General features: G+C 36.3%; 1 protein-coding gene across 3 annotated transcripts in view; it reads right to left on the reverse strand.

Moving 5' to 3' along the window:
• The window catches only part of KCNH8 (potassium voltage-gated channel subfamily H member 8), a 206885-nt gene that overhangs the window by 109045 nt on the left and 77684 nt on the right, over positions 1-20156 (reverse strand). For all 3 annotated transcript variants that reach the window (XM_040081921.2, XM_058422842.1, XM_040081914.1), the window contains exon 2: positions 15455-15688. In XM_040081921.2, coding sequence (XP_039937855.1) covers positions 15455-15688 — 234 coding nt within the window. The remainder of the gene's footprint in view (positions 1-15454; positions 15689-20156) is intronic.

The following is a 20156-nucleotide window of genomic DNA, read 5'->3' on the forward strand; positions in this document are numbered from 1 at the left end:
CAAATATTATTTATGAGAGATATAAGTACCACTAGAGAGTTTAAAATTTATTTTTATACATGTCTTTACACTTCCAGAGTCTGCTGCTTTACAACATACTATTTTTAACATTCATTTACAAACAAAAGTCTACTTAAATTCATAAAAAGAAAAGGACTAGCTCCCTGGATTACTGCTGCCCCAGCTGACTACTGCCAAATGATCAGCTGAGTTTTGGAGGGCTCCTTAGGCACAGCAAGCATATTAGCCACTTCCTGCTGCACTGTCTTCTGAAGATTCCAGTTTTGAAAAAGAACTGGGCACAGGAAGGTCACAGTTAAGTTTTATAATTTGGATTTTCAAGTGGAAGTTTCCTGGTTGCCTTTTGAACACTGTAGATGAGCATGATAGGTGAAAGAGCAGCTTTTCTTTTGAAGGACCAAGACAGTTAAAGGTAAAAAAATTTGCTTCAGAGGAAATTCAGCTGGCCCTCTCTGTCCCGATCAAACTTTCCGAGAGTCACTCAGGCAGCTTTGAGACTAACATTACTAGTTCAGCAATATGACAGCACTTCCACTTAAGCTATTTGAAGAAGGGACAGGGAGAAATTGGAACAGGAGGAAAGAAAAGTGGAGTACAGAAAAACCTGTGGAAAGAAGCAGACTGGCTTTGTATTGAGTTTAAATAGTCTTATTTTGAGGTTTGAAGACAAAGCAAGAAAATATGCCCTTTTAAAAGAAAGTAAAACTTATGTCAGAATCAGAAGCAAAAGCATTTCTATTTCTCTTTCTACCATTTTGATTCTCCAGATTTTTTTTTTTTTTTTTTTTTCCCCCCAGATTTGACTGTATTAAAAGTTCTGGAAAAAACTGCTCAGTAGCATTACTGTCAGAAATGTTTTAGAGAGTCATCACCTTCCTGAAGTGTTCCATTCAAAGAGAAAAAGCAATAAGAATCTTTACTGCTTAAAATTAGAAACATAGGTCTTTACACAATACCATCATAACTTCTAAACTGGTCAAACTCCTACTGGCAAAATTACTTTCTACCTGGCAGCATTCCAGCAGTAGTTTCAGTGGGCAAGAAGTCTCTCTCAACTCCTTCTTCTAAACACCATCGAGAGGGCAAATGGTCTTTTAAGAAAATATTTCTGTCCCCTCCAGAATTGAATGCATATCTTAACTCTTTTCAGTTGTTTTGTGTCTTTTTTACACACATTAGCCATTAAGGCCTGAAAAAAATTTGCAGACATCAGCCATTTCAAACAAACCTGACTCAGTTATAGTAATATTGTCTGAAATGATAGATTTGTAGGTTTAGGGGAGTTATTACAGCATGGTTAATCATTAGAGACAAATCAATTTGATATTTAATGGATTCATGCATTTGCTCTTTTGTGTAATCAAAGTAAGTGCATTTGAATTTTTTACAGGTGAATATTTGTAACTGAACACTGGACACTGAAATTGTTCCACATCCTGTCATCATTTAGTTTCTCTCAATCATATTTTCTTTAATTTTCTTTTCTCATTCTCCTTCTCTGTAAACACATCTGAAAAGATTTTGACTAAGCAAAACAAACATGCATAAAATGGGGTGTGTGCTACTAAAGAAAACACACATCCAATGCATGCACAGGCTACTTCTCTCCTGAAGAGTTCCAGACTAATGCCCTATGTGGTGGGCTGTAAGTCCTGGCTGTATTTATACATATTTATGAAACTTGAGAAGTCCTAAATCTGAGCTGGTTGATTTGGCTGGGATGTTTGTTTTTATTTAGTTTGTTTTTTCTGCTTTTTCTCTGAAAGGAGCAAATTCATATGAAGTTGTTTTTAGATTAGGTGAGATGATCTGTTTTAGGTCAGGACTAGGTAAATATAAGGTTGCATTCTGTCAAGAATAGAAGACCTCTCTCACTATTGAGGAGCATCCTCGGAAAAATAAACTGCAAAGAAATCTGTTACATTGCTTTTACAGAAAGACAGCATCACATAATTCTATAAACCAAAAGCAGAACTTTCTCCTCATCAAAAAAAGTAGTGCCCTATTTTGTTACAATTCTTTTGAATGCAGTCATCTGTGAGACAGAAATTCCTTCCCTGCTTCAGATGGTGCATACAAAGGTTTTCTGTATTGTCGAGTCGTCTATCAAAGAAATTTCCTTTGGAAGGTTATTTATATACAGATTCTTTTTATTGCTTCAAGCCACCACTTTTGGAGAAAGAGTCTAATCTTTCTCTTGCATTATGAAGTGAAGGGTCAAAATATATTTTAATATCCTCAAGGCTTATATAAGCACATCACAAGAAAGGAGAAAAGAAAACAAATGAAGCATAATCTTATCACAAGGCAATTTGGCTATAGACCACTTCTATATATACAAAAAAAGGAGTGTTTTATGGTCGCTCTCTCAACCACCCTTTCTACCTTTCCTCGTTTCGACAGCTAGAAGTCTGTCCTCAGACTGAAATCAAAACAAGGGTCAACAGACCACAGCATTTAAAATGGAGATTTTATACAAAACCCTGCCATTAGAATGTCAGTAGCCTTCAAAACCAAACACTCTTTTCACTATAAAATAAGGCCTGCTTAAACCGTGGGACAGACTGAGACCATTAGCTCTGTTGATGAGCTGTGTGCACCCACCGTACACTAATAAGTAATCTGTCATCATGCCCACCCCATGCAGATGCCAATGAAATACTAAGAATGGAAATATCTTTGGTGGGTACTTGGGTATTGCAGAGGTTTCATAATATAGATATGATGTGGGATGATGGTCTGCAAAGTTTATGCAATTCTTTAATAAAATAAATAAATTTTGCACCCGTCTTGTTAAAATTTTACTTAATACTTCTTTAGTCATACATATATCTAAGATATATGTATATGTATATGTATAAGATATGCATGTGAGATATATAAATATTATCTAAGATAACACTTGGAATGAATGCTACTCATGCCAAGCTATGGCTTCCTTTTGCTCTTGAGAGTCTGGGAGTAGTTTTGTGCAGGAAGAAAAGCTTAAGGTTTGCTTTTACTTTTTGACTTGTGTGGTTATATCTACTTTCAGACCTTCAATTCCTCAGGATTTTTCCTGCCACACTGCTCTCCAGAGGGACAGTGATCCAGTTTATACTGTCCCTTCCATCATTCAGGAGCCAGAAATAGCAAACACACAAATTTCTGTGATCTATCTCCACTTCTCTGTGGTGCAAGGAAGAGAGATCAAGCTCTTTCGTGAAGAACTGAATCTGCACATAACATATCAAATTAACCAAATGTAATGGTTCCTAGACTAAAAACCCAAGTATCTAAAGAAAGAATGGAAGGTAAATTGTTTGCATACTAGATACAAAAGTCTTGTGGCACAAAGCAATAGCTCTTCAAAGAATAATTACATATATAATTTAATAAGAGGGCAGAATTAGGCGTAACAAGCCATCATAAATCTGCAATATTGTTTTTGTTTTAAAAAAATATAGGTTACTTAATAAATTATCTTGTAGGGAGATGCAAATCAAGCTTTAAAGAAAACTATTAAAACACATCACCCTATTTCCAGGGATTTATGTAGAAGACAAAGATAATACTATTTTCATGTAGATAACTGCAATAACTTGTCAACAAGATTGAGGCTAAATCCTCAGCATTAAAACGGTGTCTCATTGGTGGCTACTAATTATTAGCAAAATAAACCTGCTGCTGGAGGCATCATGACACCAGAGATATTTGAGCCTGAGCATTCCCACTTCTTCATCACAGAAAGTGCGCTCTTCAAGACAGACCAGGATGCCAAAGACCTTTTCTAAGGAAACCAAATTCTCTCTTTCATCAGCTTGCCCAAAAATTCCCAGCCTCACTGATAACACATGACTTTGAAAGTTATGTGGGTTTGACAAGATGTCAACATATTGTTGAGGAGAACAAAGTGCAAAGAAAACAATGCTTAAAAAATTGCAACTGGACTGAACAGAGAAGGACAGGAGCTGCAAGCACTATAGCTAAATTCAAATACCTTTTCTTTTGTAATTATCATAACTTTGACAATGATAAATTAATACAGCTAATGCAAAGTTCTGCTGCTTTAAGCAAATTATCACCTCATACTTCTCCATCATTTCTGCAACAATCAAATTTATAAATTAACAAAATCTGTAAGTCCTTTTTTTCTTGAATTCTGCTATTGCAGGTGTCAGCTTATCTGCTACACCTAGTGACATCCTTTGGTCAGAAAAAATTGCAAAACTAAGAACTCATATGGACTATGATAAAAATTATTTATATGGGAACAGGTGGTTGTGTTAACATTTTCATACAAGTAGTAAAGAAGACTCAAGAACTTGTTTCCCCTGCTTCCATGTGACCACCAGATCATGCTTGTATCCTGGAAGTAAGTCTCCTTGCAGATTTTAACAGTCAATGTAAATCTATTCCAAAATGGCTTTGTAATCCATTAATGCATCCAAAATGGATCCACTCCAAAATTTATTTGCATCTCAAAGCAGAATACAGTCACGTCCCAAGAATTTGGTAGATGAAAGATGATAATAAGACACTTTATCAACAAAACAAAAATTGTATTTAAGTATGAATAAGTAGGGAATTATTAATCTTGTGGAGTTGATTTAAAATTTGTTAAAAATAGCTCTCCAATCCTCTATATACCCTACGGAGTACCGTGTGCAATTATTCAAATCTATTACATCTCATCAGAGGTACACAAATCCATCCCTCCATGTCTTTCCAGCCTTTTCTGTGCCCAACTCCTCTGCTCTGTTCCTTCTGCTTCCAGGTAATCCAATGCCTCATGCGTCATATGCCTTGTATTGCCCAGCATGTCTAATTTCTCTGCCATCACTGCCACGATGGAGAGATGAACAGAGGGAAAGGATGCCCTAAGAGAAGACCCTTTTCAACACAGCAATCTCCTATCCTTGCCTCTCCTGCAAACTGCCAGTGTTAAGCAGAGAGAAGCTTAATTCACAGCCCTGAAGTTTCTGTTTGTCACTTTTCAGACACAGACTGTCGGTGTTATGGCAGCTCCTAGTTTGTGTGCATGTCTTTTCCAGCCTTCCAGTTCCACTGTGGAACAGTGTCTGTATGCAATAGCTAGTACATCTGCAGTGGATGTTTTATACAAACTAATTTATGAGCTCCAGCACATCTACATTTTGGCTTTGTTTACTCAGCTTTCTGGTCTCTGCTTGTTTAGCTCCACTATCTTCCCTCCTTAATGAAACCATTTCAAAATCCTCTAGTTACCCTGAGTTTTCCTTAAACAAAAGCAGAGAACTAAGCAATGCCTTTTAAAAGATACATTATCCTCAACTGTACCAGTTTCTTTTTGCCTGCCCTAATTTCCTTTTCCTATCTCCATCCAGATTAGTAAAGAAAACGACATTTAGGGAGATAAGTACTTCCCCAATGTAATACATTTACTGGGTTGCAGTTATGACAATTAGCAAAACACAGAGGATTATCTAAAAACTCAGTTGAGTCAGTGAGATGTGTTCTGTTTAAATGCAAAAAGCTTCAGGGTAGACTCATAAACATTATCAGCCTACAACTAACTTTCCCTCTCCCTCCAATGATAATTACTTTGTCACAGTTGTATTAGTACAGGGCATTCAGCATTTGTCAGCCAGCTCCTGGGAAAGTACTAATTGAGACAATCTATTTCTATAAACAAATATACAATATCTATTTCTAAAATGAAAAACAACCCAACCAAACCAAACAAAAACAAGAGAAAACAAAATACAGTTTCTTCAATATCTTTCTGCAGGCCACTTCAGAAACAGTCAGGCTTGATCCTTCCTGATCAGTTTAGTCTTTACTTCATTGCTTTCAGTCAAGAAATTTCCAAATAAACCAAATTGGCTTTTCATTGATTACTGTGTTTTTGAAATCTACTGCTAAAACTGGTTTTATAGCTTATGGTCATTTCTTATGGACTTTCAGAGTCAACATGTAGATGTAATCACAGCAGTAAATATGATTTCTCAGCCTACTGCAGGATGTATTTCTGAAAAAAGGTTTTGGTTTTTTGGGTTTTTTTTTTGGTTTTTTTTTTTTTTGGTTTTTTTTTTTTTTGGTTTTTTTTTTAATGGGATGATCTCTCATATACATTATGTACGTCGATATATATTTTCATATAGATTTGTATATATGCATATGTATGAATTAAAACATATTTATTATTTTGAAATTATATCTTATATTTTCACATCTGGAGGAGTTAAAGCACAAATTCACCTAAACATAGTCATGTTTTCAAATGATATTCTTTTCCTTTTAATATCATTGTTTTATTATCTGAAAAGAGAGACTTCAAAGATGATGTGAAATTTACTGTAAGCAAAAAACCCAGCAATCTCCAGACCACTACACCTATAAAGAAAAATTTCATGCTTTCAGTTTTAAAAATCACGTGATAATTATATGAACTAAAATATCTGCAAAATATTTTTGTAACCCTCACTCTGGTGTCTCTGGCAGTGGCAGCCCCTAGAAACAGAAGGCCTGCAGTCTGCAGAATGGGAGATCTCCCGGCACTGGAAGAGGTGCTGGCTGAAACCTCGTGCTTATTCATAAAGTTTTCTAATAACATGACAAGTAGAAAAAGGGGATTCTGCTGATTACTCATCCACTTACATTGAAAGGCTACATTTTAGAAACTGATCCATTTATTTTACACTGCTTTTCCCACAGGGATAGGTCAGATAATATTTTGCTCTATAATCCTTGTCTATAATCCTTGTCTCATCTGTTAATATTACTCAGAAGTTTTCAGCAAGTTTACATATTTTCTGTTGAGGCCATGATTCAGGAACTTGAACCTGTAGTTCATAGGGTGTCCTTGGGCGTCTTTCTGAAAGGAGGGGTCTAACACTGGGACCTGAGATGGAGCTGAGTCATGAATCTGAACTGGTAATTCCATCCTGTCAGGCCTGAGGGGTTTTTGTACAGAAGGGTTTTGAAACACACACTGAGCAATTATATAACATGTTAGAGAGGATTAATCTCCCCAATTTACCACTTCAGTCCATGTGAGGACATGCTGTAAAGTCTCTGAGCCTGTCCAATGAAATAAATGAAAGTAACCCCACTAGTTGTAAAGCAGCAGGTTTTAACCTTCCAGTGATTTAACTGCTCTGTAAAATCAAACTGCTTTTGCAATTCCCTACCCAAATCAGTGAGAGGGTCCAGTAGACTGGGCTAACATGAGCCTCCTATCAACTTCCAAAAACTGTGGAGCTAAAGGAAGAGCCCATGGCAGCGTCAGCACATGGGGTGGCACATAGTCTGCATCATAATCCAGAAGTTGGATTTAGGGATCAGGGACAAAGTAAGGAAATGTCAGCTGAAGAGAGGCATATGGTCATCTGGAGGAATGATACCTTGAACTTTCTTTATCCAAAGAACAGCCTAATTCATGGTGAAGCACAGGCACCCAAGTCAGCTTTTAGCCAAAGCTTGATTTAAATCTCATAAAAATAAAAGGCAGCAGACTCGTTGTGTCCATAAAATTGTGAGAAAAATTTGAAGAGAAGGGTGACTAGTCAGATGTCTTATGAACATCCTTCTGCAAGATAGATACCATTATCTCTTACTAAAAATGGATGTATATAAAGTAGCACAATGAAATGTCTCTTAAAAACTTTAAAAAAAGCATCCAGCAGCACCAACAGCCATTCATACCAGGTGCAGCTGCAAACCCAGGGTGCCTGTGTGGAAACGCTAATTGCATCTGTTAGCAATGAGAGGCATCAAGTTGTAGCAATATAACAAGGAGCATGAAAATTTCATACGTATTTATATACGTATCAATGTGATTCTAGGAGAAGTCTTTTCTCAGTGAATTATGCTTTTAATACATCATGTTGCCACTGAAAGAAGATATTAGCCAATATCCCCATGAATGCCATCAGAACGAAGTATCAGCACTGTCAGTAAGCTGCAGTCTTGTTGATGTTTCATTAAATTCTAGAAAAAGCTCTCAGATGGTTTAGATTGCATTGCACACAGGGGATTTTGTGTCCTTTTGGTTTTTTTTTTCTCTCTTTTCTTTTGTTTTGTTTGTTTGTTTGTTTTTCCTTCTAACTGAAATTCATCCCCTTGTTTTGTCATCTTTCAGGCTTTTGTTGACCACTTCACCAAGGTCACTGTAGAGTTTAAGCCAGGGCACTGCAGAGGAACACAAGCCTGCTCTGTCTTCCTCTTCTTCTGCACAAGCTAGGGCTGTCTCTAAAACACCAAAACATTTCAGAGGTACACATCACCTTTCATCAGAAGCCTTGGGTCAATCAAATTAAGGGTTTGGAGAGAAAGAAGACAAAAATTCCCTCTTCTGTGGAACAGAGCAAAATAAGGAAACACCTTCTCTCTATATTCTGTACTACCTTTTAAAGAGGAAGACTTCCCAAAAATCAGTGAAATTTCCCAATGATTAATGAGTTATATGAAAGGGGAAAATGGAAAAGAACAAGAAATCAGAAAAAAAAAAAAAAAGAAAAAAAAAAAAAAAAAAGAAAAAAAAAAAATACAAAAGAAAAGAGAAAAATAATAAAAAAAAATTAGAAAGTTGCAAATTATTTTTTATGGGTCAGGTAATAGCAATTAGATATCACCATCAGATTAATCTTTCAGAGTTGCTTGTCCCTTTTATTTCCCTCCTCCTGTATTTTGTAGTATAATTTAGCAAATGTGAGCAAGCCTACCACAAAAGCTTTTTAACTTTCTTATTTTTAGATTATATTTTTAAGGCAGAGAAGCAGTGAAGCAGCAGTGAAGCCACATTGCTACAAACTGCTCTGTCAAGCAACTTGTCAAGGGGCCTTCTCTACATTAGTAAGAAGAAAATTGTCACTAGAAAATAATAGAAAGTAGTCACAAGAAAATGGAGGTCTCTGTACAGAATGTTTTTTACAGGCAGAAAATTCTAATAAATGACTCTTTTATTACTGCTGGGCTTAACTTCCAAAAGACATGGTAGATTTCAGGAGATTGTTAAAGAAGGCAGGCAGTTAATGGTTACTATACAACTCCTGTGTTTCAAAAGGCTATAGAATATTTTTCTACAACCATTAGAAGTATGTGTTAAAACTTCTTGTCGGAGAGGGTAGATACCATTTCTGCAGGAAGAAAAATACTTTCTGTAGAAAAGCTTGAGGGAAATCTAATTTTCTTTCATTTTAAAAGAAACAAATTTCTCCTCAATTTCTTCATAATTAATTAATTCTTCTACAATTTGAAATAACATTGAACTCTTTGTCTAAAAAACCCTTTTCTGTTTTTTTAACACAAGGAATGCATTCAGTAGAAATGATGTTGTGTAGTCTTTGGTATTCTCTAGCCACATTATTCAACCACAAACGTGGCAGTGTCAATGGATAGTATCTCATGGCCTGAGCCTTATTTCATTCACCTGTGGCTGCCATTGCTGTTGATGGGAGAACACTGTTACACCCAGACTCCAAACAACCTTTTGCCTGATGAATGCAGTAGTTCAGTAAGAGGGTCTAACTTTCACCCTTTCTCTACTCATATTCTGCCCATCTGAAACAATACCGTAATCCTGACCTTCCAGATATGGATACAGCCATATCAAAATGCATATTCTCATGCAATGATGAGAAGAGAGAAAATACTTTGATTTAATCTTACTGACTTGCAATAAATTAAGAAATAAATACAGAAATTAAATACATCATAGCTTCTTGACTTTACAACTTAGCAAATCTTTAAGGTCCAAGAATTGCAATGAACATACCTAAGACACAACCCAGAAAGGATTTAAATCAGTGTACACATAGAAGCTGACTAAATGTCCCTTGAATTCTGGTTAACTGTCACAGATAAAGCAAAATCTGCTTGCACCCAAATCCTATGGCAGCTTGTAAAGATAGCCCCAGCAACATCTATTTGCTTCAGTCCCCTTACAGGGGGGATTTTTAACTATGCACAAAGGCTTGTGCAAGCAGCTCTTTTTCTGGGATGCACAGAAATGAGGGTCCCCGCAGTGAAGCTGCTCAAATGTTCATAAATCACAAGTGGCCACAGCTGATTACATTGTGTTCTACACCACTTAAAAAGAGGCCAATTTCCTTTCAATGAAGGAAGGCTGTGGAACTACTGCATGTTTTAAAAGGTTGTGTGACCTCTTTTCAAACATTACAAACCTAATTTTGAGACAAAGGAAATAAATCTGATGGGGTCGTAGGGGACCTAAAGTTGACCTTCTCAGCAACTGAAGATTGAGAGCTTAGACTGGACTAAGTCACTGATTACAGGGCTTATTGTAGCATTGTCTTAGGCTGTAACAGAAAAGGAACAAAATCCACACCACTGCTTAATTGTACTTCAGTTTGAGGGAATGTGAAGACCTCATTTAACTCCCTGTACTAGCTATTGACAAATTTCAGAAAAATTCTGACAGGGAGAAAATGAAGGGTTTATTTAAATATAGTTCCTCAACATAGTGTCCAACTACTTTTAGATTATTCTAAACAAGAGTTCCAGGAGTGAGCATTTTTCTCACAACTCACCTGAATTTCAAGAGGTTGATTTGCATTTGCATTATCATAATTGACAATTTAATTTGTTGCAGATGTTTTAAAGAAAATGTAGAAATAGTAACAGAAAAAAAAAAGTTTAAAAATCAGCTCCTAAGAAATATAATTTTAAAACTCTCTGAAGAAGGCAACAATAATGAAATTCCTTGTCTTTTAATAGTCTCCTTTTCTGATTGTCTTCAAGAAACTAATATAGCTCTGTCAAAGAAAAAGCAAGAAACTGACTGAGGAACCAAAGTAAATACTGAAACTATGATGAAAAGTATATTTTGAGTTCAATTTTCAAAAGACATCTTTCTCTGAAGCTGCTGTATCTGCAGCCATGGTTCTAATACTTTTCTGCTTCTAACATGGCAGAAAATGTTCAGGATGAGGAGTTACAACCAGTTTATCTTATTCTAAGAATTCATCAAAATTCCCAAATGAGAACACATACAGAAAAAGTTCTTAACTACTTCTAGTAGTCTCAGAAGGACTGGTCAGAGTACAACTGCTTAAGATCATTCTTGAAATCCAAACCCAAATGACAAAGGCAATGCAATACTGCAGTTCATCCAACACAGACAGATAATCCGCCTTACTCAGCTTCCTGCCTAACTCCTTGCACACCACTCTGTACCATCAGCTCAGAGCAGTCTGGAATTTCCATGAAAGTGCATGTGGATTTCTGGGGTTGCTTCAGTTATAGCAATCATTCCTTTAACTAACGATTACTGAGCAGAGGTGCTATGTGAATTCTTTAATGATGGTTAAATAATTGTAAAAGGTCCATATTAAAGCTTAACGAATTCAGATCAAAGTTACTTGTTTAGATGAACAGTCTAATTTAATTATAAAAATGGAACCAGCTTTAAAATAAGCTTAAATCAAATTTAAAATAGTGAAAATGTGACAATTAAGGAATAGATGCATGTTCAGTTTTGTAACCTTGAATGTCTGCCCCAAAAACCAGGACACATATGATCTACATTTTAGACCAAATCCAGAAGAATAAACCAAGTGTAAATTATTGTATTCATGCAGCCATGTACCTCCTAGTAATTTTTCGTCATAACGTTGTGCTAACTATTAAGGCTTCAAGAGGTATTTTGAGGCACATCAGTCTTTCCTGTGAGCTCAGAATTACCCCTGAGGCTTGGAAGTGTTCATTTGGTCTTGTAGTTAGACCTACAAAGCAAGGCTGTGCTAAATAGCAGACTGAAGCCAGATGGGGGCTCCCCTCTGACACCCTAAAGCCCTAACAGGACATTGAAGTGTGGCCCTTGATAACTAGGCACCGCTAGCTACTTGTCTACCACTAACCTACGTTCCTGGCATTATACCAGCCCAAATGACAATGATTTTCCCTATTGGATATACTGGAGTGTATCCATACAATCATTTCAGGGACATTATTCCCAAAGTTCTAATGTCTTAAAATATTCTTACAACCTTTTTCTGCAAAAAGTTGAATAAGCTCAACAGCTTCAGAAGTTCAATTTTTCCCCTGAAAAAAAACCTCAAACCCAACCCAAAAAACATATAGCTAAAATGACTGGTTTGCCAAATTTGGAGCCGGCACCTGGCAGCTCTGTTGAAAAAACAAGATTATTTTTAAGATAAATTTTGCTTTTATACAAGAAATTATCATGTTATTTTAATACCTATTCATTTTTGTTTCCAAGTGGTACAAAATACACATGGAAATGAAAAATATTATGGGCAATTGGGGAAATTTATTCCTATTCAGAGAATATACTGGGGAGGTGTCATGGGTTAGCACAGTTTGGTTTTTTAGTTATAGAAAAATGTAAAATAATTCTCCAGGTCAGGACCTGGGAATTGCTTTAGAAGAGACAGGGACATATCAGAGGGTTAGTTGGAATATTGGCATCTATTCTGACGACTGAAATTGTTAGCTGTGACTTTGGGAAGTACCATATAAAACCCCGTGAATTTCCTGTAGGTGGGTCCTTTTTCTTCTTTCCTTTGGCCAGAGAGAGACAGGTAACATCGAGCTGGGCCTGCTGCTCCCCCTTTTTGGTGGGGGAGCTGGCCTGAGGCCTGGCTGGATTCCATCGGCTCCCGGGTGAAGGGGGGGGAAGGAGAGGTTGCTGTTTTATAACAGCTACTTTCTTCAGACTTCTTTAGAGCAGGGAGAGATCTCTGCCGGGCCCCTGATAAGAGCTATAGGCACCATTTGGGCTGAGGCCACCCCGATTTACACCAAGGGGTGGGCTGAGAAAGCATTTATGATCCTGCCTGTTTTTTTGTGATTCCGGACTGCCTGAGTGCTCCGATCTCTGATGTTTCTGTGACTTCTTCCTCCCTCACCACCGCGGCCTTGAACATCTAACACCACGAGCTACAGAGAGAGAGACAAAGACTCTGAGCAGATTTAACTCTTTAGCAACAGGAAGCTTCCAGAGCTTGGGTGTTCTCTGAGAGAGTAAGAAAGGACAGAGAACAACAGCATTAAGTCAGTAGAGCAAGAGCGAAAAGCCTATTAAGACAGAGGGTTGAAGAGTTGGTTGTTCTATTCTTACTTGAGCCATGGAAATGAATTCTATATTTAGGTTATTCCCTGAAATCATGAGAAAGATATGCATTTGGGGAGATGATTGTTTTAATTTGTGTGTGGATTTGCGCAAAGGTGTTTGTGATGAACTAAGTAATATCCTATAAGATGCTTGAACAGAGATAAAGATGGGAAGCCCCCTGCGCCAGTGAAGAAGTGAGAAGATACCTCTGTACCTTGAGGGGAAGAATCCTTTGCTTTGGAGTTATTCATCTTTAAAAGGTGACACCCCAGTATGCAAAAGTCTAAGACCCGGGACCCATAAGCAGCTTGGGAACCTGCTCCTGGGAGGGTCACAAAGGCAGGTTTCTCCGGGCGGTTGTTTTTGTGACAGTTTAAAACCCACAAGAGAACTGTTCTAAGTTGTCAGTGGGATCCATGACTCTAAAAGAGACTCTTCCCCTAATGAATTGATGAAAGACTATTATCAGATAGTGAAACTGACTGAAAATTACTAATTTTGTCTCTTTATGTTGTTTTGTAAGAAAGTGAACAGTTTGTAAGGGGAGGAAAAAGTGTTTTTTGAAGTTTCATTCCATTTTAGTTTTTTTCCAACTTTCTGTTTTTCTATTCTTTTAGTGTATGTTAATAAACTATTTGTTAATTTTAAGGTTGAGCCTGCTTTGTTTATCTCCTAGTCTATCTCTCAAAAAAGAGTAAGTACCAAGATGAAAATTTAGTGAATGTGAAACCACTACAGGAGGCTTCCAGTCGAATCATACAGAGGGATGTATGTAGGATGGATAGTGGGAAATTTAGCCTCAACAATTTATCTCTATATCTGTGATTCAGGTATTTCTTTGCAATCTCTTTCTGCCTGTATTAATCATATCTATTACAGATTTGAAGCACCCCTTTATAACGTAAAGGAATCACAATTTATCATTCAGGACAAAGACAATAAAATTAATCTCTTAGCTTTACTTCTTTAATTTAAACACCTTGAAATATCTTCTTTCCATGCCTAGTTATTGCTATAGAATACTGGAAAAAAGCAGCTCTTATCCTTCCAGGTTAAAAAATTTTTCCTGTATACTCAGACATGCTTTGCAATTTGGAACGACTTTATTTGAATAACCTTTCTGAACCAATTTCAAGAAACTGTGTGTCTCTTCTATACGCTAAAAAAAAAACCCCAAACACCCTCACACACTCCCAAGCCTCCCCAAAAAGTCAAGGAAGCATTTAGCAGGATCTTCCAGATTAACTACAAACTTTCATGCTGTGAAGAGCAGCAATCATGAACACAAGCCAATTAAGGAACATTCTTCTTTTTTTTAGTTAGTGGAAATGAAGCTGCCTGACACTCCAAATAGCTTCATTGTCATTATGCAGCTATCACTTTAAGAAAATAACTTTTTAATACATATAATTATAGTAATATTATTTGAAAGGAATTTTTTTCATTAATAAAGACAGAAGAAGAGAAGACCTATGAGAAAAATGTTGTCTAGACATATGCCTATATACTCTAGACATATAACAAAAGAGAAGGTGATACTCGACACCCACGGATCCATGGAGTCTGTGGATCACTTGGTTCCTGTTACCCTGGTTGAAATCCTGTCATTACCTCAAACTTAGTGTCACCTGTTTGAAGATCACATGAAAGTGGAAATAGGAATATATGGAATAAGTACACTGGAGGACCCTCCTCCAGTATAAATGAAAGTGGCTGGGAAGTGTGCATCATGGGCTGCTGTCTTCTGTGCCTCATGCATATAGACCATGAAATTGTCCTTATAAATGCCTTGCCATAGCAGTCAAAGATTTGCTGGTGCTACTTGAAATTTCCTGTAGTCTTTGGGTTTGCTTAATGCCTGGAAATTTTCTTTATGTAACAATACATAGTTGAACCTAAAATTTTCACTTTTTGAATATAATTATTATTGTGTTTATGTATAGTATCTGTTGAGAAGAAATCACTTGGCTCATTCAGTTATCTGAGAATTTTACTGATGGCATTGAAAAATTTACGTAGCTTATCTTGGGAATATGAATATTTCCCCTGAAGCTTCAGCAATAAAAGGTAAAAATTCCAGTATAAGAAAAAGCAGAAAAAACAGTGTGATAGTCAGTGCAAAGAAATGTCTCACAATGCAGTTTAGTACCCTGAATTTCCTCTATGCAGCTTTGTAACATACTTATTTAAAATCAATAGCACCAATATAAGCATGGTCTCAATGTGTACTGTACTGTCATTAGTCAAATCTATTCTTATAGGCTTGATGATAGATACACGAAATTATTACTTAGAAACAAATATTATATATTATATACATTATATACCATATGCTAAGTTTCATTCCTTATGACTAACAGAACAGGAAAGACTTACCATTCTTCTTATAGAACATGATTTCTCCTTTAAATTCTATCTTTTCCTCCAATGATTTCTCAATTTGAAGAATCATCTGCTCATTTGTTTCAGCACCAAGTAAAAATTTACAGCTGCAGCTCTTCTGCATGACTTCAGTCCGTGCAAATCCAGCGAGCTCACAGAAGCCATCAGAGCAGTAAACAATGGGGAATCCCTTAGCCACCTGAGCATTTGCGAGGATGAAGTTACTATCTGCAGAAGAACAAAAAAAGTAAAATATGAATTAAGGTCCAAATTCTACACCGCTTGACACAGTACTTTATTTAGCATCATAAGAAGATGCTAAGAAGAAATGTCTGTCCACAACTGGACAGACATTTTAAAGCCACGCCCCAACTGCCTGCAAAAAGGGATCTAACTTCTGGTTTCAGACTATTATTCTGAAATTAAGTCAAGATTTAGTCCACAGATCATATACATATATCAAGGAATACATTATGATGCCTCTGAGATAGATGTTAACACATTAAAACAACTACTTGACCAAAGACTGGTGACAAATATCAAAACTTTGGAGAAATTTCACGTTATGTTATGCTGCCACTCAGACTACTCTGCAGTCTGAACAGACACAGCTACATCATTAAAAAACCCCAAAATCTCCATGGTTTCAATAAGATAATGTTGATCTATACCAGCAAAATGATTTTTCTATATAATTTTGCAAAGGAATCATTAAAAGCACAGTTGAGTGACACGCCAGGCTACATGGAATTAAGGACATTCTAGACTACAGGGAATTATTTGTCTTTAACGGAGGTGGGGTTGATTTTGTTAGGGTATTTTTGTCATTGTTCATTTGTTTGTTTTTGTTTTGTTTGTTTTTGTTTTTGAAGAAAAAATATTTCATCCATAATCAGTCACCTGTCTTTTGGAGCCCCACCATATGTCACAGGCACATCAAAGATTCACCATTCTGTTATACTTAATGCTCTTTATAATTTCTCAGTATGTTTAAGCTGCAGATATCGTGTATGATACATGCAAGAGTAACATATTAGCATGGACATCAATCAACTAAATGTGCTGTCCTAATTTGATTTCAAATCTTGGGCAAATAACAGTTGAACCTAGTGGCAGTCTAATAACTCATTCCCATTCCTCTCTGAAATGTTTTAGAAGGCTTTGTACCTCAGAACGTCAGCCTATGTCAACAATTCTGGCCCTTTACAGTCTTTTTCAGTTATCAGGGAGACCCTTTCCAGAAAACATATCAACTTCTCATACAGGTTTTTTGCCGGCGTTTCCTTACCTTGAGGTAAAAAAAAAAAAAAAAAAAAAAAAAAAAAAAAAAAAAAAAAAAAAAAAAAAAAGTTTTATAAGCAGAATCTGTCTACATTTCACATTGAGGGAGGAAAGACTATTTTTTACCCATTGCTTATTAAGGGATGTTTACCTTACAGCTTGCTAGCAGGAGCTTAGGCACAGTCTAGTCCCAAGATAGATACCTCTCATTTTTCAGACTTATGTGCAAGTGAATTCATGTGTATGTATTAAGGGGAAATACTATTAACTAACCCATAATCCCTTGATAAATATTCATAAATATAAAGAGAAAGAAATGAATTCTTTTAATGGAAAACTCAGATTGATGTACCTAATCTCCATACAAGGATATATTATTTATGATTGTTAAGGGAGGGACAGAATTCATACACTAAAATAGAGGAAAAATAAGTTCGTTTTTCAGTCTGAACTGTCACAAGAGTTCTACATCTGTGAAATCCCAACAACTTCAGCTACGTTACTCTTTAATTACCCGAGGGATAAAATACTATGCTTTCAGCATTTTAAAGACAATGGAGGTTTAATAAATGATCAATTTTCTCTCAAGACTTTCCTTCAATTACCCACATTTTGAACAAATTTAATTAAATTCTTTCAATAAATGATTGTTATGTTAAAACAGTCTTTTCCCATTTACCAAATACTGTGTTTTTAAAACGCATTCTGGTTCAGTGCAGTGCTCGACTTAACCTGTCATTTTTATTTGCCTAACTGGGGAATAAGTATCATTACCATTCATGCACTAACATGCTGCTCCCCCTGTCAACACAAAACTAAATCTCCACACTGCTAAAAGAATTAAAATTATATGCTTGCAATGCATAATGAAAGTATGACAGTGCAGGACCAGAAGATCATTCATACCAAATACACTTGTAGTTAGCAAATTAATTTACTTCTCTGTTTCTTGTTGTTTCAGATACAACTGCTTATTGCAAAGGCTGCTGTGGGGTTTTGTTTTCCTTTTTAATTCTAATTGTTGAGAATTGTATGAAGCAGACTATGGAAGACTGAAAGGACAGAAAAGGTAGAGAGGATGTGCAGTAGTGAATTGATGTCATTATGAACGGGAATACACTGGAGTTTACCAAGAATACCATGATTTTATGAAAAATGTAAGGTGGCCAAACTCTATTGTAATTTACACCAAAAAAACCCACAGAATAATTGTGGTTACTTTAACATTCATTACTTTAACATTAACATTTAACTTTAACAATAAACCAGTTTACTTATTATAAATGTCAATCCAGTACGAGCCAGAATAGCAGCCAATATTTCTTTTAATACCAACAGGTGTCTGATAAGGCTTGTTAGCTTAAGTTTACTGAACTTTTTGAGTACCACAGCAAAGCATCAGGAACATATAATCAGAATTATATTTGCTGTTCTTCTTGACATTGAATTTCAAATAAAATAATGAGATGCATCTATAATCTCACACTAAAGGACATATATAAATCATTTGTTGAAAAAATTCTTCTCATACTAGAAAATATATGATTCCCAGTAATTACATGTATCATCTAATTCTTCAGTAATATTTATAAAGCGATTAATATTTACCCATTACATTAAAAAAAAAAAAAAAAAAAAAAAAAAAAAAAAGCCCAACAAACCCATACCTTAAAATGTTCTGGTCAAAAGTTTGTTTAGCTCTGTAATGTATTTTTATAGCTTCAAAATTTTAATCATTTGCTATTACTTGTGTATGTAAAACACCATAAAATATTTCAAAAAACAAGTATTCAGGGTGAAATTTCTATCATTCAGTTTTGTTGTGACTCAGATAAAAAAATACAACATTTAATTTCATGATCTTCAATGATAACTAGCTGGATTTTAAAATCTAGAGTAAAATAAATGACACTTTCTTTAGAATAATTTATTAAAATCTTATGGACAGGAAGACAACACAGTTGCTTACTTTTGAGCTTGCAGTAGGAAAGCTGCAATGAGACACAAACCTGTTAGTCTGTATATTTTGGTATATGTTTCTGTGTAGATTGCAACACTTCATAATGATATAGAAGTTGTTGAAGTCTGCATTACGCTTTCAGCACGTTGCCTGGAATATTAAGTTCTTTTATTGATCAGGTTGGTTAATCAGGAGAAAATATTAGATTATTGGTGGATGTTTCTTTTTAAATTTTATTTTTAGATAAGAAAATACGTCCAAACAAAACCCTTGATTTATTGAGAAAGATGTAACCCTGGGCCTTTGTCACAACAGAGTAGAACTGCTGAAAATCTGCATAAGAAAGAAGAGATTTGGACTATTGAGGAATAAAACTGAACAGGTAGCTCAGTTTGCCAATTACATACTGAGGTTCAGATTGAGCTGTGGCTGGAAGCCCGAGACAAGAGCCCATGAGCTGCCAACCCTTTGGTTAGCAAAGGGCACAAAATGGGTGGTGCCAGATGGGTGGATAGACTCTTGGAAACACAGCAGGAGCAGAGGACTCAGGAGAAAGAGAGAGACGTGTGTCAGGAGACACTGTAAGGGTATAAAATCCTTGGGTTTCCTTTGCTGAAGGTCCTCCCTGGAGGCACCAGCTTGGGCTGGTTTCTGTGCTGCTGCACCATGAACAAATGGATTTATGGAAAGAGTCATCTGAGGCTCTGCTCTGATGAAGCTGGGTTTGATCAGGGAGGAAAACCTGGTCTGACTGTGAGAGTGTGGGGTGTGCAGGGAGTCAAGCAGGCACCTGTAAGGTCACTGGAACCACCCACAGCCGCCCACAGCCTCGGTCCCAGCAGTGAAAGTCTCTGAGCTGGGAGTGTGAATGCCAGAGAGTCCAGAGATTGGGCAGACAGGATGCTTTTTTAACCATTTGATCCTAGGTTTTTGGTCAGAAATTAAGTGGAGTAAGTCTCTGCAAAATAAATTTTAAAAATTCAAATTGGATATTTGTATATTAACTTTGGATAAAAAATATTTGATTGTCCAAGCCAGTGAGAGCTGTGTGAAAGATGATTTAAAAGTGGTTCTTCTAAGATGGGAAAAGAAGCCTTAACACAAAATATCCAACATGCACAAGGTTTTCCTTTAGCAGCAAGTCAGCAGAGATGGATGAATATGAGAGAGGCCCCTGGCTTGCCAGTGCGATTTAAAAGCACATTTCTTTCAATTGTGATTCTTTTACTTTAAGCTCATTTTCCACGAAGATCAAGTTACTTTTTCACATGAAAGTTTGAAGGAAGACTATTAGGAGGTGGCATGTCTGCCTTCATTTCAGAAGAATGTACTGGAGGGGATAGGACATTGATCAATGGAAGACTCATGTGGTTTTCAGAAACATCTGCCAGGAAGACAGCATAAAGCCAGAGACAATCGAATAGGACGAACCAGAACCGTGAGAGCTATACCTTC

The sequence above is a fragment of the Hirundo rustica genome, chromosome 1, assembly GCF_015227805.2.
Source record: "Hirundo rustica isolate bHirRus1 chromosome 1, bHirRus1.pri.v3, whole genome shotgun sequence".
Classification (NCBI taxonomy): Eukaryota; Metazoa; Chordata; class Aves; order Passeriformes; family Hirundinidae; genus Hirundo; species Hirundo rustica.